Here is a 19,119-nt window from a genome sequence, read left to right on the forward strand (position 1 = left end):
AACCCAGGGGCAGGAAGTTCCTAGATCCATGATGTAATGTTAACTCATGTCAGAGAGAGCATATCTGAGAACAGGAGCAAATGAAATCAGCTTCCCCTACCCCCAGGATGCTCCGAGGACCAAACAACCTAATTCACAAATAAAGCAGCTTTGGATAAAAGCAGTAAGCCTGATAAGGCATGTCTGTTAACACCAGCGCTGCTGAATCCTGCTCACGAGAGTCACATATCACCATGATGGAATGGCCCCATTTTATAGGCAACAAAACTGAGACCTGGGAATTTTGGAATTTTAGGAAGAAAAAAATTGCTCAGAGGTGTCTTCCACCCTGGAGAAAAAGATTCCATACCCTTGACCCAGGCCATACATAAGTCATGCATTAGGGATATTCTCGCTCTTATCAAAACCATTTAGGTTTCCTGACCCCCACCAGTCTCCACTAGGGCCTTAATGTGGTCCAACTGCCCAAGTTCCCTCCTCTCATTCAAGTGACTCAGGGGTCACTACCTCCAGGAAGCCTTCCTTGACCCTTCTGCAGCCACAGCCCTGGTTAGACACCCTCGTTCTATGCTTCCAGACACCGAGCGCATGCTAAACTCTGTCACAGAGTACTTTCCATACAGATAGAACTTTCTCACAGAATCTTGCAATCATCTTTTTTACAGATTCTTTACATTGTAGGGCCCTGTGTCTCCATGTTCTCTAGAAGGTTAACCTGTGTCCTTATCTGGAAAACATGGATAATCAAGAGTAAAACTTCACTTGATTACTGTGAAGAAAATTGAAATAGTGTCCATGGAATAGTATAGAATTCAAGAATAAACCCACCACAAATGCTCAGTTGATTTTTGACAAAAGCGCAAAGTAGAAAAAGGACACTCCTTTCAAAAAATGTGCTGAATTGATTGGAAGTCCACATGTAAAAAAGCTACCACGAACCCTGCCCAAACCTATACACAAATTAATAAAAACTGACCACAGAAGAAAAGGGAAGCCCCCAACACTGTTAGTAAGAATGCAAACTGGTACTAATAGAGAACAGTATGCAGGTCCTTAAAAAAAAAGGAAATAGAACTATTATATGATCCACTCTTGAGCATATATCTGGAAAAGATGAAAACTCTAATTTAAAGAGATAAATGTACCCCAATGTTTATAGCAGCATCTAAGGATAGCCAAGATCTAAGGATCCATTTGGAGAAGGCAATGGCAACCCACTCCAGTACTCTTGCCTGGAAAATCCCATGGACGGAGGAGCCTGGTGGGCTGCAGTCCATGGGGTCGCTAAGAGTCAGGCACAACTGAGCGACTTCACTTTCACTTTTCACTTGTATTGGAGAAGGAAATGGCAACCCACTCCAGTATTCTTGCCTGGAGAATCCCAGGGACAGAGGAGCCTAGTGGGCTGCCATCTATGGGGTCGCACAGAGTCGGACACGACTGAAGCGACTTAGCAGCAGCAAGGATCCATTAACAGATGAATGGATAAAGAAGATGTGATACACACACACACACACGACAGAACATTACTCAGCCATAAGAAGAAAATATTGTCATTTGCAGAAACATGGATGGACCTAGAGATTATCATACTAAGTGAAGTAAGTCAGACACAGAAGACACAATTAGAGAAAAGTCCAACAGCAACAAAGACCCAGCACAGCCAATAAATACATAAAATCACTTTTTTTTAAAAAAGACTAGCCATAGGTATTTTCAAAATACATATCTGATAAAGCACTTGTAAATGATTCCCACATTCAATAAGCACCCAAGCAACTCAATTTTTAAAATGAGCAAAAATTTTGTTTGTTTGTTTTTTGGCCATGGCACCACGAGGCATGGGGCTCTTGGCTCCCCAGCGGGACTGACCTTGCACTGGACGCTCAGTCTTAACCTCTGGACCACCCGGGAAGTCCCTAAAGTGGGCGAAATGTCTGAACAGACACTTCAAAGAAGATTTACCAGTGGCAAATAAGCCTATGAAAAGACGGTCAACAAAATTAGTCATTTGTGTGCTTAGTTGCTCAGTCGTGTCTGACTCTGACCCCGTGGACCGTGGCCTCCCGTCTCCTCTGTTCATGGGCATTCTCCAGCCAAAAATACTGGAGTGGGTTGCCATGCCCTCCTCCAGGGAACCTTCCTAACCCAGGAATCGAACCAGGGTCTCCTGCACTGCAGGCAGATTCTTTACCAGCTGAGCTACCAGGGAAGAGGGAAATCCAAATTAAAACCAAAATGAGATACAATTACAAATCAATTAGAACGATAAAAACGAAACTCAAAGCCGAAAACTGACAGTACAAATTGCTAGCAAAGACGCAGGGCAACTAGGATCCTCACACACTGCTGCTGGGAGTAGAAATGGTACAGCAACTCTACAAATAGTCTGGCCATTTCCTATAAATATATACTTGCCATACAACACAACAATCCCATGCCTAGGTATTTACCAAAGAGAAATGAAATCACATGTTCCCACAAAAACTGGTAGACCCATGATGGTTGAAGCTTTATTCGTAATTGGATAATTGGGGGCTTCCCTAGTGGCTCAGCTGGTAAAGAATCCACCTGCAATGTAGGAGACCCTGGTTCTATTCCTGGGTCTGGAAGATCTGCTGGAGAAGGACAGGCTACCCACTCCAGTATTCTTGGGCTTCCCTGGTGGCTCAGCTGGTAAAGAATCTGTCTGCAATGTGCGAAACCTGGTTTCAATCCCTGGGTTGGGAAGATTCCCTGGAGAAGGGAATGGCTACCTACTCCAGTATTCTGGCCTGGAGAATTCTATGGACTATAGAGTCCATGGGGTTGCAAAGAGTTGGACACGAATGAGCGATTTTCATTTTCATTCATAATTGAAAATACTATAAACAACACAAATAGCTTTCAGCTGTGAATGGATAAACTGCAGCACTGGGACTTCCTTGGTAGTCCAGTGGTTAAGAATTCTATGCAGGTTCGCTCCTGGTTGGAGAACTAAGATCCCACATGCCATGGAACAACTAAGCTCATGTGCCCAACTACTGAGCCCGTGTGCTGCAACCAGAGATACCATATGCTGCATCTAAGACCCAATGCAGTCAAATAAATAAGTAAAATATTTTTAAAGCTGCAGCATATCCACACAATGGAATACTACTTACCAACAAAAGGGGGAAAACCTACTGATATATACAACTTGGCTGAATATCAACCACATTATGTAGGGCAAACGATGTCATACTCAAAGTTTCCGTACCATATGATTCCATTCACATGACATCTTGGAGTAGCCCAAGCTACAGGGACAGACAACTGGGTGGCTGCCAGGGACTGGGGGTGGGGCAAAGGCTAATGACAGTGAGCAGCAGGAAGGAACTTCTGGAGGAGATGGAATTGTTCTGCATCTAGACTACGTTGGTGGGTACACCACCAGTTTATCAGAACTGAAAGGGTTCTTCCCTGTATGTAAATTGTGCCCCAAGAAAGTATACCTCGATAATTGCCTTCTTTGGAAGGCAGAAATAGAGACACAGACGTACAGAACAAGGTATGGATGCCAAGAGGGGAAATGAGAGGGTGGGATGAACTAGGAGACTGGGATTGGCATATATACACGACCATGTATAGAACAGGAAACGAATGAGAACCTCCTGTGTAGCACAGGGACCCCTTCTCAATGCTCAGTGGCCACCTAAATGGGAAAGAAATCCAAGAAAAGGGGATATATGTACAGGTATAGCTGATTCACTTTGCCGCACAGCAGCAAACAACACAACATTGTAAAGTTGTTTTTTTTTTTTTTAAATAAAGCAATATGTGTTAAGATCAGCATGCGAGTCTGTTATCAGCTGCAAATGACAAACTTCAGAAAGATGAAGGGGAGACCACCAGTGTAAATCAAAGTAAACTTGAGAACAGTACCCTGATGTAACTTTATTTGATAAGTTTTTTCAAACCTATGTCATACAGTCTTAGGTATTTTATTATGCAATTAGCTTTCTTTAAAAAAAAATCCATTTTAAAAGTCATTACTGAATTTGTTATAATATTGCTTCTGTGTTATGCTTTGCTTTTTTGGCCAGGACGCAAATGGGACCTTAGCTCTCTGACCAGGCATTGAAGCTGCACCTGCCTGCGTTGGAAGGCAAAGTCTTCACCACTAGACTGCCAGGGAAGTCCCTGCAATTTGGTTTTGCCACAATTTAACCAATTAGGAATTAGGAGGGTTGGTGTTAATATTACTCCAAGATGAGAGAATGATTCTATTTCCCCAAGGTTGGTAGAAAAGCAGAGTCTTTAGTTTCTGAAAAACTGGGCCCTGGACAGATGTTCAGCCAGGGCATGATGGTCAAGGATATTTGGGTAAAAAATCCCTTTTTGTGAAATCCTGACTTTTGGAACCTTGCAGTTTCACATAATCAAAAAATAAACACACAAAATTGATAGATTGGAAACTTGAAAATGGAATATAAACAGAAACCAGTGAACCAATTGTATTTCAAATGATTAACAGCATCACACAGGATGGGTGGGAGATTAACGCCAACTAAAGTTTAAATACCATGTTTGTATTTATTTTTTTGTGTTGAGTCGTGTCCAACTCTTTGCGGCTTCATGGACTATATACTCCACCAGGCTCCTCTGTCCGTGGAAGTTTCCAGACAAGAATACTGGAGTGGGTTGCCATTTCCTACTCCAGGAGATCTTCCTGACCCAGGGATGGAACCCATGTCTAGTACCTCTCCTGCATTGGCTGGCAGATACTTGACCACTAGAGCCACCTGAGAAGCCCCGTTTGGATTTATACCCTCAGAAGAACTCTAAACAAATACCGAATTCTAGTTATAAGGCTTTGTTTCCTCAAAGATATAGGTTAGTAATTCTGACTACTTTCTATGTATTCTGGGGCTGAACAAATAACTAAATATATTGTGGATAAGTAGAGCCAGATTTCTTGCTGTTGAAGAAAGGAATAAGAAATATGAAAGGGGGAAGAAACAGAATGAACTTTTTCATGATGGACTGGAATTAAGAGCATCAGTATGAACTAGTAATTGTAAACTTATATACCTATAGACAGAAAAGATATGTGTGTATGTATGTACACATCCATCTGTTTTCTTGGTCTGTTCATTCAGAAGGCCTAGAAAGACTGATAAACACATCTAGATCCCAGATCTTAGTTTTTAAATACTATTTTTGCACAAAAGGAGTCAGGAGTCCTTGGAGAAATGGCTTGTTCCATATCAGGGAAAGCATAACGTGAGACTGAGACATCTTTTTGGCCATAAAGGAAGAAGTGGCCAAGGTATGATAGGGATATATCAAAAAGACACAGGAGATTTATCTCCATTAATGGTGGGACGGTGGGGACACTTCAATTGAGTAACCCTCTCAAGGTAACAATTGCATGTTCTGGACAAAACATATGAAGCAATTACCTGAAGTGACTAGAGAGTGACAATGGAGGGGAGTTAACACTTGGAGGAAAGGACCAGCGATGGTTGAGCTGCATGTTTTTACTCTTCTTGGTGCCAAGAAGGATGAGCAAAACTCAGACAGAAATCCACGGTCTTACCAATTACAGAATCAGAGAACAGAGTTCAGGGTGATGACAGCAAATGGAAAGTGAAGTGAGAAATTCCAGAGAGAACCACAGGGGAGAATCCCAAATTCTATGTATGAAGTCTGTCCAAAGCTAATCCTTGAACAAGGGTGGGACAGACTTCTAAGCAGACCTGCTAAGATAAAAGAGTTGAAAATTATTTCGACTGCAGCCCACCAGAAGAAAGACAGAGTCTAGATTTTGAGACCAGCCAAGTTTACTGCATGCTAAAAAATTTTTTTAAATAATAATACTCTTCAGAGAAATAGAAAATAATCAGTCTTAACATCACTTAAAATGTCCAGAATACAATCTCAAATTACTCAGTGTACAAAGAAATAGTAAAATGTAAATCACATTTAAGAGAAAGGGCAATCAATAGTCAAGGGAGATCAACCTGAAGATGACCTTGACACTGGAATTAGCAGACAAAGATTTTAAAACAGCTCTTATAACCATGTTTGAAAATATAAGGAAAATATTCTTGTATTGAATGAAAACCAGAAATAAAAATAACCTAGTGATGATTCTAGAACTAAAAAATATTAAATCTGTGATTGAAAAAAATTATTGGACAATCTAAAATTTTTTTATTGGGGGGTGTTTGGAGAAGAAAGAGCTAGTGAACTTGAAGATAGACTGATAGATATTTAAAGCAAAGGAAAAAGGACTAAAAAGATCAACAGAGCTTCAGAGATCTGTGGAACAATGCAGAAACTTCTAAAACATGTGCCATTGGAAACCACAGATGAGGACAATGAGAACTGGTCAGAAAGAAATCTCTGAAGAAGCAAATATGAAAGTTTATCCAAATGTGTCAAGAAATATACATTTAAAAATATCTTTTAAGAATTAAGGCAAAATAGGACCTTTTCAAATAAATAAAAATTAAGGAGACTTATTGTCAGCAAGCCAGCCTTCCAAGAAATGCTACAGGTGATTCTTCATACTGAAGAGAAATCATACCAGAAACTCTTAAGTAGAATGTGAAAGAATATACAGAGGCATAGTTGAAAGAGGAATAGATAAGTTAAAACTGAGTTCTAAAAATTCTTAAAATCATCAGAAAGAAGGCAAAAGAAAATAATAACAGAGGAAGAAAAAGTATATGATAAAGTAGAAAACAAAACAGCAAAATAGTAGACATAAATCTAATCATATCAATAATCATGATAAACATAAATCAACCAAATACTATAACAAAGCAGAGACTGTCAGACTAGATATATAAAGCAAAATCCCACTGTATGTGGGCTATAAGAAATGTACCTTAAATATTAAGGAAGTAAATATGTGGGAAGAAAAAGGATGGAAATATATATATAGTACAAATGCTAAGAAAAAGCAAGAGTGGCAACATTAACATCAGACAAAATAGACTTCGAGACAAAGAACTGTGGGAGAGACAGCAGTCCATTTCCTAAGGATAGACCTGGCTGCTCACTAAGAATAATGATCACATATGCTTATACACCCAATACCAGTATGCCACGCACATACATGAAGCAAAAACCAAATGAAACAAGCTAGAGAAACCCACATAGTCGGCAAGTTTACCATCTTTCTCTGCTTGATACAATAACCAGGCAAAAAAATTCAGTAGAAGTATATATCAGAACAATACAGCCAAGCATCTTGACTTAACTAACATTTATAGAACATTACACCCAACAACACTACAGAATACAAATTCTTTTTATTGCATAAGATGTGTTCACAAGACAGATATAGATTGGCCTATAAAACAAGTCACAACGAATATTAAAGGACTGATCCTACAGAAGAAATCCTCTGGCCATAGCAAAATTAAATATTAAAAAGCTATCTAGAAAAATCTCAAATACTTGGAAATTAAGCAACAGACTTCCAATGCATGGCTGAAAGAAGCAATCATAAGGGAAATCTGAAAATATTTTAAAACAAATTATAATAAAAATTCACAACATCAAATTTTGTGGGATGCAGCTAAAGGAATATGTATGGTTTTACATGCTTATATTAGAAAAGGAAAAAGGTCTAAAAGTCAATGGGTTGAGGAGCTGCCATAAATAAATCATAAAAAGCACAGCAAAGTAAACCCAAATTAAGTGTAAGAAAGGAAATAATAGAGATAATGTCTGAAGTCAATGGAATTGAAAAGAGACAACAACAAAAAAAAACCCAGAACATTTAAAAGAATAACATTTGTTTCTTTGAACAGATTTTAAAAATTGACAAAATCCTAGTTAGACTAATAAGGAAGAGAGAGACGAAACATAATAACGACCGTCAAGAACAAAAGCGAAGGTATCATTATAGATACCTTAAAAAGATTATAATACATATAATAAACCACTACAAATATGGCTGACATCTTAGTTGAGATGGACAAATTCCTTGAAAAACAGAATTTACACAGAATGATAAGGATGAAATAGAAAATATACATAGATTTATAAATCTATTCATTTTCTAAAAAAAAAATTCCACAAAGAAAATTCCAGATGGCTTCCCTGGTAGCGTCCATCAGACAATTACAGGAGTGTTCACACCCATCTTGCACAAGCTCTTTCAGAAAACAGAAGGGAATAAAGTACTTCTCAACTTGTTTTATGAAGTCAGCATACAAAGGGAAAAGAAGCTTAACAGGGAAGAAAGTTAGCAGACGCCACTTTAACCAAGTGATCGAGACTGATGTCACCAAGAGCACAGGGACAAAGTGACACTCGGTGGCACGCTGCCAACAAGGCTTTTTTGAAAGTAGCCGTGTAAGGCAGCATCCGGCAAAGCCCACACGAGGGATGTTCCACAAACCGACTGCCCTGCACCCTTTGAAATGTTATCGTGAAAGAGAAAGAAATACAGAAGAACCGATGCAGAATAAGAGACCAAAGAAACAACACAACTAAATGTAGAGCACAATTCAGGATTTTCTTTTACTATAAGGGACATGACTGGGACATCCAGTGAAATCGCAATAAAGTCTGTAGCTAACAGCAACATATAAACGCTAATTTCCTGAGTTAAGAACTGTATTGAAGAATGTATGAGAATGTCTTTATTTTTTTGGAAATAAACACAACTATTTAGGGGTGAAGAACTATTACGTCTGAAGCTTATTAAAACACAGTTCAAGAATTTAAAAAATTTTAGGGACTTCCTTGGCAGTCTAGTGGTTAAAAACTCCATGCTTCCTTTGCAGCAGGTGTGGGTTTGATCCCTGGTTGGGGAACTAAGATCCCACATGATGTGCAATGTGGCCAAAAATAAAAAAATTTGTATGCAAATAATAATGTTCTATAGACACATATACATACAGGGAGACCAAAAAAGGGAATAAAAATGATAAAAGCAATTGTGATAAATGTCAATAATTGGTGAAGCCAGGTAAAGAGCCTCTGGGATTCTTTGTAATCACTTTTCTGTAAGACTAAAATCATGTCAAAATAAAAAGTATTCGATGTAGCCACTTTGAAAAACAGTATAATTCAAAAAGTTAAAAATTGAACTACCAAGTGATCCAGCAAATTCACTTCTGGGTATTTATCTGAAGAAAATGAAAGCATTAATTAGAACAGATATATGCACCCCTACCTTCATTGCTAAATGAAATCATTCATTTCTAAATGAAATCTAGAATATATCCTTCATTACTAAAGGAAATCAGTCCTGAATTTTCATTGGAATGACTGATGCTGAAGCTGAAACTCCAATACTTTGGCCACCTGATGCAAAGAACTGACTCCTTAGAAAAGACCCTGATGCTGGGAAATATTGAAGGCAGGAGGAGAAGGGGACAACAGAGGATGAGATGGTTGGATGGCATCACCAACTCGATGGACATAAGTTTGAGCAAGCTCTGGGAGCTGGTGATGGACAGGGAAGCCTTGCTGCAGTTCATGGGGTCACAAAGAGTTGGACACGACTGAGTGACTGAACTGAACTGAACCTTCATTGCAGCATTATTTACAATAGCCAAGACATGGAAGCAACCTAAGTGTCCATTGATAGATGAATGGATAAAGAAGATGCAGTATATACATACATAATGGAATACTACTCAATCAAAAAAGAATGAAATCTTGCCATTTTCAACAACATAAGGGTATTATGAAGGACAAATACTATATGATTTCACTTATATATAGAATCTTAAATAAATGAACAAACATAAAACAGAAAGAGTCAAAGATGCAGAGAACAGGCAGGTGGTTGCCACAGGGGAGGTGGGCCGGGGTAATAGGTAAGGGCTATTTAGAGCTACAAGTTTCCAGTTGCAAAATAAATGAGTCATGGGTATAAAATGTACAGAATGGGAAACACAGCCGATAACTATGTGATATCTTTGTATGGTAACATATCCTAACTAGACTCATCCTGGTGATCAGTTTGAAACATACAGAAGTATCCAGTCACTATATTGTGTAACAGGAACTAAGAGTGTTGCAGGTCAATTACATTTCAAAAACAAACTCATAAAAAATGAGATTATTCCATAATTGGTGCTGGGAAAATCGGACAGCTACATGTAAAAGAATGAAAGTAGAACATTCGCTAACACCATGTACAAAAATAAACTCAACGTGGATTAAAGACCTAAATATAAGACCAGAAACCATAAAACTCCTAGAGGAAAACATAGGCAGAACACTCTGGCTTAAATCGTAGCAATATTTTTTTGAGTCTGTCTCCTAAAGCAAAGGAAAATAAAAGCAAAAATAAACAAATGGACTCTAATTAAACTTGAAAGCTTTTGCACAGCAAATGAAACCATCACCAAAACAAAAAGACAACCTACTGAATGGGAGATAATGTTTGTAAATGATACGACCAATAAAAGGTTAATATCCAAAGTACATAAACAGCTCACATAATTCAACATCAAGAAAAGGCCACACAATCTGAGTAAAAAATGGAGAGATGACCTGAGTAGACATTTTTCCAAAGAGGACATGCAGGTTGGCCAATAGGCACATGAAAAGATGCTCAACATCATTAACCATCAGAATAATACAAATTAAAACCATAATGGATATCATCTCACATCTGGCAGAATGGCTATCATCAAAATAATAATAATAATAAATGTTGGCAAGCATGTGGAGAAAAAGGAACCCTTGTGTACTGCTGATGGAAATGTAAATTGGTGCAGCCGTTATGGAAATCAGTATGAAGGTTTCTCAAAAATTAAAAATAGAACCACCATATGAACCAGCAGTTCCACTCCTGGGTATATATCCAAAAAGAAAATATTAATTCAAAAAGATATATGTATCCCAATGCTCATAGCAGTGTTATTTACAATGGCCAAGATATGAAAGCAATTCATCCATCAACAGACAAATGCATTAAGAAGACATAATACACACACACACATACACACACGAATACTACTCAGCCATAAAAAGGAATGAAATTTTGCCATTTCCTACAATATAGATGGACTTGGAGGGTATTATGCTAAGTGAAATAAGTCAGCCAGAAAAAGACAAACACTGTATATCACCTATATGTGGAATCTAAAAAATAAAACAAACTAGTGAATTTAATAGAAAAGAAAAACAGACTTATGGATATACAGAACAAACCGGTGGTCACCAAGGGGGAGAGGGAAGTGGGATGGAGGATTAAGAGGTAAAAACCATTATGTACAAAGTAAAAAAGCTACAGGGATATACCATGTATCATGGGGAATATAGTCAATATTTTATAATAACTTCTAATGGAGCATAACCCTTAAATTGTGAGTCACTATGTTGTTCAACATGTAACTTATATGCTGCTGCTGCTGCTGCTAAGTCGCTTCAGTCGTGTCCGACTCTGTGCGACCCCATAGACGGCAGCCCACCAGGCTTCTCCGTCCCTGGGATTCTCCAGGCAAGAACACTGGAGTGGGTTGCCATTTCTTTCTCCAATGCATGAAAGTGAAAAGTCAAAGTGAAGTCGCTCAGTTGTGTCCGACTCTTAGCGATCCCATGGACTGCAGCCTACCAGGCTCCTCCATCCATGGGATTTTCCGGGCAACAGTACTGGAGTGGGGTGCCATTGCCTTCTCCCTGTAACTTATATAATATACATCAACTATGCTATGCTATGCTAAGTCACTTCAGTCGTGTCCGACTCTGTGCGACCCCATAGACGGCAGCCCACCAGGCTCCCCCGTCCCTAGGATTCTCCAGGCAAGAACACTGGAGTGGGCTGCCATTTCCTTCTCCAATGCATGAAAGTGAAAAGTGAAAGTGAAGTCGCTCAGTCGTGTCCAACTCTTAGCGACCCCATGGATTGCAGCCTAGCAGGCTCCTCCGTCCATGGGATTTTCTAAGCAAGAGTACTGGAGTGGGATGCAATTGCTTTCTCCGACATCAACTATGCTTCAATTTAAAAAAGGTCACATTTATGGTTATCAGAGGTGGGGGATGGGGTATTGGATGAAGGCAATCAAAATGTACACGCTTCTTGGAGGGAATATAAATTGGTGCAGCCACTGTGCAGTTTTGAGCCAGGATGGAGGTTCTTCAAAAAACTAAAAACAGAATTACCATATGCTCCAGCAATCCCACTCCTGGGCATATATCCGGACAAACCTATAATTCAAAAAGACACACGCACCCCTAAGCTCACAGCAGCACTGTTCACAAGAGCCAAGACGTGGGAACAGCCTACATGTCCACTGACAGATGGATGGAGAAAGAAGACGTGGTGCACATACAACGGAATACTACTCAGCCACGAAAAGAACAAAATAACGTCATCTGCAGCAACACGGATGCAACCAGAGACTACCATGCTAAATGAAGTCAGTCAGAAAGAGAGAGACAAATACCAAATGATACCACTTATGTGTTGTATCTAAAATATGACACATGTGAACCTATCCATGAAACAGACATGACTTAGCAACTGAACAACAGCCACGGCAAAACAGAAAGAGAATCACAGTCACAGAGTGAAGAACGGATCTGTGGTTGTCAGGGGAGGGGGCTGGAAGAGGGATGGAGTGGGACCTTGGGGTTAGCAGAGATGAGTTTTTATATAAAGGACGGATAAACAACAAGCTCCTACTGATATATCACATAACATCATGATGATTATAACATCATATTAGGATGATTATAACATATTATGATGATTATATGAATAGTGATTACAATATATCACTGTTATATATTCACTATCCTATGATAAGCCATAAAGGGAAAGGACATAAGAAAAAGAACGTATATATAACTGAATCACTTTGCTGTACAGCAGTAATTAACAACATTGTGAATCAACTATAAAACATTTTTTAAAAGGTTTGAACTTCCAGTTATAAGATAAAGAGGTACTAGGAATGTAATATGCATGCTCAGTCACTGAGTCCTGTCTGACTCTTTGAGACCCCATGGACTGCAGCCTGCCAGGCTCACTGTCCATGGGATTTCCCAGGCAAGAATACTGGAGTGGGTTGCCATTTCCTCCCACAGAAGAATGTAATATACAATATGATAAATATAATTAACATTGCTCTATGTCATATATGAAAATTAAGAGTATAAAATCCTAAGAGTTCTCCATAAGAAATTTTCTTTTTCTTTAATTTCGTGTCTAAATGAGATGACAGATGTTCAGTAAACCTACTGTGATTATCAGTTCCTAATGTATGTAAGTCAAATCACAATGCTGTACACAAACTAATATCGTGCTACATGACAATTATATTTCAATAAAACTGGAAGAAAAACAAATTGTTAGAGGGACTTCCCTGGTGGTCCAGGGTTAAGAAACTGCTTTCCAGAGCAGGGGATGTGGGTTTGACCCCTGGTTGGTGAACTATTCATTGGAAGGACTGATGCTGAAGCTGAAGCTCCAATACTTTGGCCACATGATTTGATGAGTCAACTCATTGGAAAATACCCTGATGCTGGGAAAGATTGAAGGCAGGAGGAAAAGGGGGCGACAGAGGACGAGATGGTTGGATGGCATCACCAACTCAATGGAAATGAGTTTGAGCAAGCTCCAGGCGTTGGTGATGGACAGAGAAGCCTGGCTGCAGTCCATGGGATCACAAAGAGTTGGACACGACTGAGTGACTGAACTGAACGGGTGAACTAAGATCCCACATGCTGAGGGGCAACTAAGCCCATGTCCCACAACTAGAAAGCCCATATGGCATAAATGAAGGGCCCACATGCCACAACGAAGACCTAGCACAGCCAAAAGATAAAACAAGTGTTAGAAGGGAACACTGCACTCAGCCCTGCTTCCTGGATATTTCCAATATCATTAGTGTGTTAAGGCTCTGACAAGTCCTGTACAAGGTAGCCTGTTTAGTTTGGTTTTCAATTTTAAAAACGTGTTGCATAATAAAAAAAAAGTAAGATGTACAAAGAAATCATGGAATATTCATACGATGGACTACAATGGAGAAATGACATTTGCTACTTGTGACAATATGGATTAATCTCAAAACACAACAAAACCAGTTTGTACTCCAACCTCCAAAAAGAAAATTACTCAGTCCCACGTGTCTCATTCAGTCACTCCCTCTGTTTAGTATTTAGACAGCAGAAGATTCATTTTGAAAGTGTTACTCTGAAAGTGTTAGTCTGAAAGTGTTACTCGCTCAGGCGTGTCCAACTCTTTGGTGACTCCATGGACTACCATCTGCTAGCAGCCCTGTCTGTGGAGTTCTCCAGGCAAGAATACTGGAGTGGGTTGCCATTCTCTTCTCCGGTGGATCTTTCCAACGCAGGGATCGAACTCCAGTCTCCTGCATTGCAGGCAAATTCTTTACCCTCTGAGCCACCAGGGAAGCCCGAAGAATACTGGAGTGGGTTGTCATTTCCTCCTCCAGGGGATCTTCCTGACCCAGGGTTCGAACCCATGTTTCTGGAGTCTCCTGCACTGGCAGGCAGATTCTGTACCAGCTGAGCCCCTAGCGAAGCCCAAGGTACTAACTGCTGACCAAAGAGCATCACGAGTGTGTGTGATGCTGGAACAGAGCATCTGTGGACTTGAGTATGTGTAGGATTTCATCTACATGGAGGATCCACAGAGGGTGCTCGCCCACAATCCCACAGTGCTCCCCAGGCTCTCACCCTCTCTGAGCACCTCCTTCTGCTTCAGCACCCCCACAAGGGTCAGAAGACGGGGCAGGGCTGTCCAGGCGGCCACTGTGTGCTGGGCTTGGGTCCGCAGGGTCAGGACCCGGCCTCCTCTCCGAGCCTCGGAGGCCTTGAGGAAGAGCTGCACTGTGCTCTGGTCCAGCAGGGCTTTGGAAAACAGCCAGATCCTAGGAAGGAAAGTGATGGGGCGTGGAAAACATCAGCAGCTATCTCTGCAGCAAATGGTGTTTTTCCCCTTCAAGTAAGCCAGTCTGGCCGTACGAATTTCTGAACCCCACGTTCAGACCCATCATGGGATCGCCTTCCTGGGCCCTCAGCTCGCAGGGATGCAGTGTAACAGAGGGCTCAGATCACGGGCTTTGAGGTCAGTCAAATGGGAGGCTGAATCCCAGGACTGCTGCCCACTCACTGTGGGGCTCTGCACAAGGACACGACTCCCTGAACCTCAGTTTCTTCTTCTGTAAAGAGGAGGAAAGCATCGAACTACTGATGCTGAACTGACATTGCTAATGAGTTATCAGTCTATGTTATTACGGCGGGGGACAAGGGACAAAACAGTCCCAGGAAGCCTGCTCTTAAAATTCCTGGAGAATCGGGGCAGGTGACATGGTGCCAATCACCCACGTGTTTTTTTTGTTGTTGTTTGGGTTTTTTCTTTTCTTGACTCAAGTCACGTAAGGCTTCCCAGGTGGCGCTAGTGGTAAAGAACCCAGCTGCCAATGCAGGAACTACAGGAGACATGAATTTGATGTTTCAATAGGGAAGATCCCCTGGAGGAGGGCGTGGCAACACACTCCAGTATTCTTGCCTGGAGAATCCCATGGACAGTGGAGCCTGGCAGGCTATAATCCATGGGGTCGCAAAGAGTCGGACATGACTAAAGTGACCTAGCACACACGAAGCATGTAAGAACTTACTTTCCTGACTAGGGATCGAACCCATGCCCCCTACATTGGAAGTGCAGTCTCAACCACTGGACGACCAGGGAAGTCCCACATGGTAAGCTCTATATATGACATCATGGTAGTTGCTTTCCATGGGAATACCAAGACCAGGGACAAGATCAGCCATGCTTTGCTTGGTGCACACTCACACAGGTGTGAGTGTGTGTGTGTGTGTGTTTCCCTAAGGAAAGGCACTATTTACAAATAATGCCATTGTTTGGTTTCTTACTTTGCCCTGGCTGTTAGGAAGCTCAGAGTCAAATCATCAGCTCCACTCTAGAAAAAGGCACGCATTTCGCTTACTGATGCCACATTGATCATCTTCCCATTTTTCCTTCCCTTCACCCGAACTTCCTCATGTATTTTTTTTTTTTTTTTTGAAACCCAGAATAAGAATTGGCAAGCTGTGGGCCAAAACCAGCCCACCTGTATAGTAAATAAAGTTTTATCAGAACTTGGCCACTTGCGTTGATTTACATGTTGTCTACGATGCTTTTGTACTACAATCGCAGAATACCTGCCACAGAGAGCGTGTGGCCCGCAGATCCAAAAATATTTACCATCCTGTCCTTTCCTGAAAGTTGGCTAGTTCTTGACCTAGAACAATGTACATTTTCATAATCTACCTCAAACCCTTTGAAGTTTGGGAATAAAGCTTCCCAGGTGGCTAGGCAGTAAAGAACCTGCCTGCCAATGCAGGAGACACGGGTTCAATCTCTAGTCCAGGAAGATCCCCAAGAGGACGAAATGGCAACCCATTCCAATATTCCTGCCTGGGAAATCCCACGGACAGAGGATCCTGGCAGGCTATAGTTCACTGGGTCATAAAAGAATCAGACATAACTTAGCAACTTAACAACAACTGTGAATGCTGTTATAACTAAAAAAGAAAGGAAAATAGATCAAAGTGGAAAATTGAATGTTTCCTCCCTTCTACCTCCTCAAGCCTTAAACTCAAGAATGGCACGGATGGTCCCACCCCATTCAGCGATGGTCCCAGAGGGCACTTCTGGGTGATGATTTCCCATCTCCCAGGACTTCAGCCCTTCAACCTCAGAGGCCCCCTCCCTCCTTGAAGCCACCTGGGGATGCTCACCTGGCTGGGGCGACCTTGCTGGAGAGCTGCAGCTGAACAGCCCTGGGGGCTCTGAGGACCTCCTGGTGTAGGAGGACACTCATACCCCAGCCCCGGGTGTTCCTCCGGCTGTCCTGTCTCGCACTGGCCTCCAGCAGAACCAGCTCCTCGCCAGACACGTGCACAGACAGGGAGCCGTTGACGCTGCGCTCTCTGTAGCGCGCGGCAGCCGCCTGCACCTGCGGGGAAAGAGGACAGCGTTCAGAAGCAGCGGTGTTGGGGGTTCTTCCCTCATGCTCCAGTAGTTAAGAATCCACCTTGCAATGCAGGGGACAAACTAAGATCCCACATGCCACAGAGCAACTTAGCGCGCGAGCCACAACTATTGAGCCCTTGCGGCTCAAGTAGAGGATCCGCATGTTGCAAAGAAAGATCTCCCATGACACGAGGAAGATACCACATGCCACAACTAAGACCCAACAGAGCCATGTAATAAATAAATACACACTTTTATAAAACAGTAGAAGTGAAAGCGTTAGCCACTCGGTCATGTCCGACTCTTTGCGACCCTATAGACTGTAGTCTGCCAAGTAACTCTGTCCATGGGATTCTCCAGGCAAGACTACTGGAGTGGGAAGCTATTCCCTTCTCCAGAAGATCTTCTCAACCTAGGGATCAAACCTGGCTCTGCCTGCATTACAGGCAGATGCTTTACCATCTGAGCCACCAGAGGAACCCCTCTTTTTTATTTTCATAAAAGATACTATTAAAAAAAAAAGGCAGAGGAAGGACAGGAAGGGTCTGTGGGAGCTGGGTATGCAGGAGGGCCTCTTCTTCCAGGAAGTCTTCCCGAGTCACACCAGCACTGAGCATCACCAAACACAGTGGACAGCAAATACTCAGGAAGAGAAATAAGACAGAGGGAAGATCAGGTGGAAGCCTTCCCTGACCCCAGCTCCTTGCACAGGAACAGGATCACCTTGTCCTTCCCACTACCTAGGAGGTGGGATTTTTGTCTTACAAATGGAGAAACTGAGGCTCAGAGACTCACATATTCAACCTGGGCCTGCCTGGCTCTAAAACTCATGCTTGTGCCTGAAATAGGGCTGCTGTGGGGAGCAGAAGACCCTGGGCAATTCAGTTACAGAAAAGGATGCTCACAGTGCCCCTTGGGGCCCAGAGAACTGCTAGAAGCTCTGGAGGTCAAAGGGGAGAATGTCTGGTGCATAAGGAGGGGCCACACTTGGGGTGAGTTCCTTGGTGGCTCAGAGGGTAAAGCATCTGCCTGCAAGGCAGGAGACCTGTATTCGATTTCTAGGTTGGGAAGATCCCCTGGAGAAGGCAATCGCAACCCACTCCAGTATTCTTGCCTGGAAAATCCCATGGACAGAGGAGCCTGGTGCAGGCTACAGTCCATGGGGTCACAGAGAGTCGAACATGACTGAACGACTTCACTTTTGCACCTGGGGTGAGGTTGGAGCAAAGGCCTGACCAGGCCCCCAGAATGATGTGGGGAGGAGTAGGGTGCGAGCAGCGAGGCCCACTCTTCCACCAACTCTGTAGGATCTGAAGCCCACATCCTGATCTGGGCTTCGGTTCCCCCACTACAGGGTAGAAACTGGCCTGGCCCAGTCTGCACATTACAGTCGCATGGGGAGCTTTTACAAGTATGCCTGGCCTCTCGCTACTTGAATTGATAGACAGCAGTGTATCCCATACAATGCAACAGTATTCGGTGATAAAAGGAAATGAGCTATTAAGCCATGAAAAGACACAAAGGAATTGTAACAGCACATTCTAAATGAAACAAACCAATCTTTCACTTCAAGGTTACAAACTGAATGATTCCAACTGTATGATGTTCCAGGGGAAAAGGTAAAACTAAAAATACAGAAAATGATAACTGGTGGCCAGAGGGTAAGAGAGGGGGAAGGAGGAACAGAGGGCTCGCAGAGGATCTTTAGGGCAGTGAAACTACTGTAAGCTGATTTATGACATTACGCACTTGGCAAAGCGCACAGAATGAATGGCACAAGGAGAGAACCTTAAAGTAAATGATGCACTTTAGTTCATAATGAATTAATATTGGTCCCTCCATTTTAACAAAGGTACCACACTAAGGCAAGATGTTTGGCTTATTTTTTAAACATTCTCCTTTTATCTGTTTATTTTTCTATTTTGGCCAAGCCATGCAGCATGCAGGATCTCAGACCCCAGCCAGGGATCGAACCGGCACCCCACAGCAGTGGAAGCACCGTCCACCACTGGGCCACCAGGGAAGTCCCACAAGATGTCGATAAGTGGGAAAACCGTGTGGAGAACAGGGGTCTGTGAGAGCTCTCCGTACTTTCTGCCCAATTTTCCTGTAAACCTAAAACTGCTGTAAAAACTGAGATTTATTAATTTTTTAAAAGAGTGCCTGGGATG

The 19,119-nt window shown here is 41.9% G+C and overlaps 1 protein-coding gene across 1 annotated transcript in view; it reads right to left on the minus strand.

Moving 5' to 3' along the window:
• Positions 1-19,119, minus strand: part of LOC616782 (uncharacterized) — a 164,984-nt gene that overhangs the window by 59,043 nt on the left and 86,822 nt on the right. Inside the window, exons 37-38 of the mRNA XM_059881464.1 lie at positions 16,714-16,931; positions 14,647-14,840 (exon numbers count right to left, since the gene is read on the minus strand). Of these exons, the coding sequence (XP_059737447.1) occupies positions 14,647-14,840; positions 16,714-16,931 (412 nt within the window). The remainder of the gene's footprint in view (positions 1-14,646; positions 14,841-16,713; positions 16,932-19,119) is intronic.

This window comes from Bos taurus, chromosome 25 (assembly GCF_002263795.3).
Source record: "Bos taurus isolate L1 Dominette 01449 registration number 42190680 breed Hereford chromosome 25, ARS-UCD2.0, whole genome shotgun sequence".
Lineage (NCBI taxonomy): Eukaryota > Metazoa > Chordata > Mammalia > Artiodactyla > Bovidae > Bos > Bos taurus.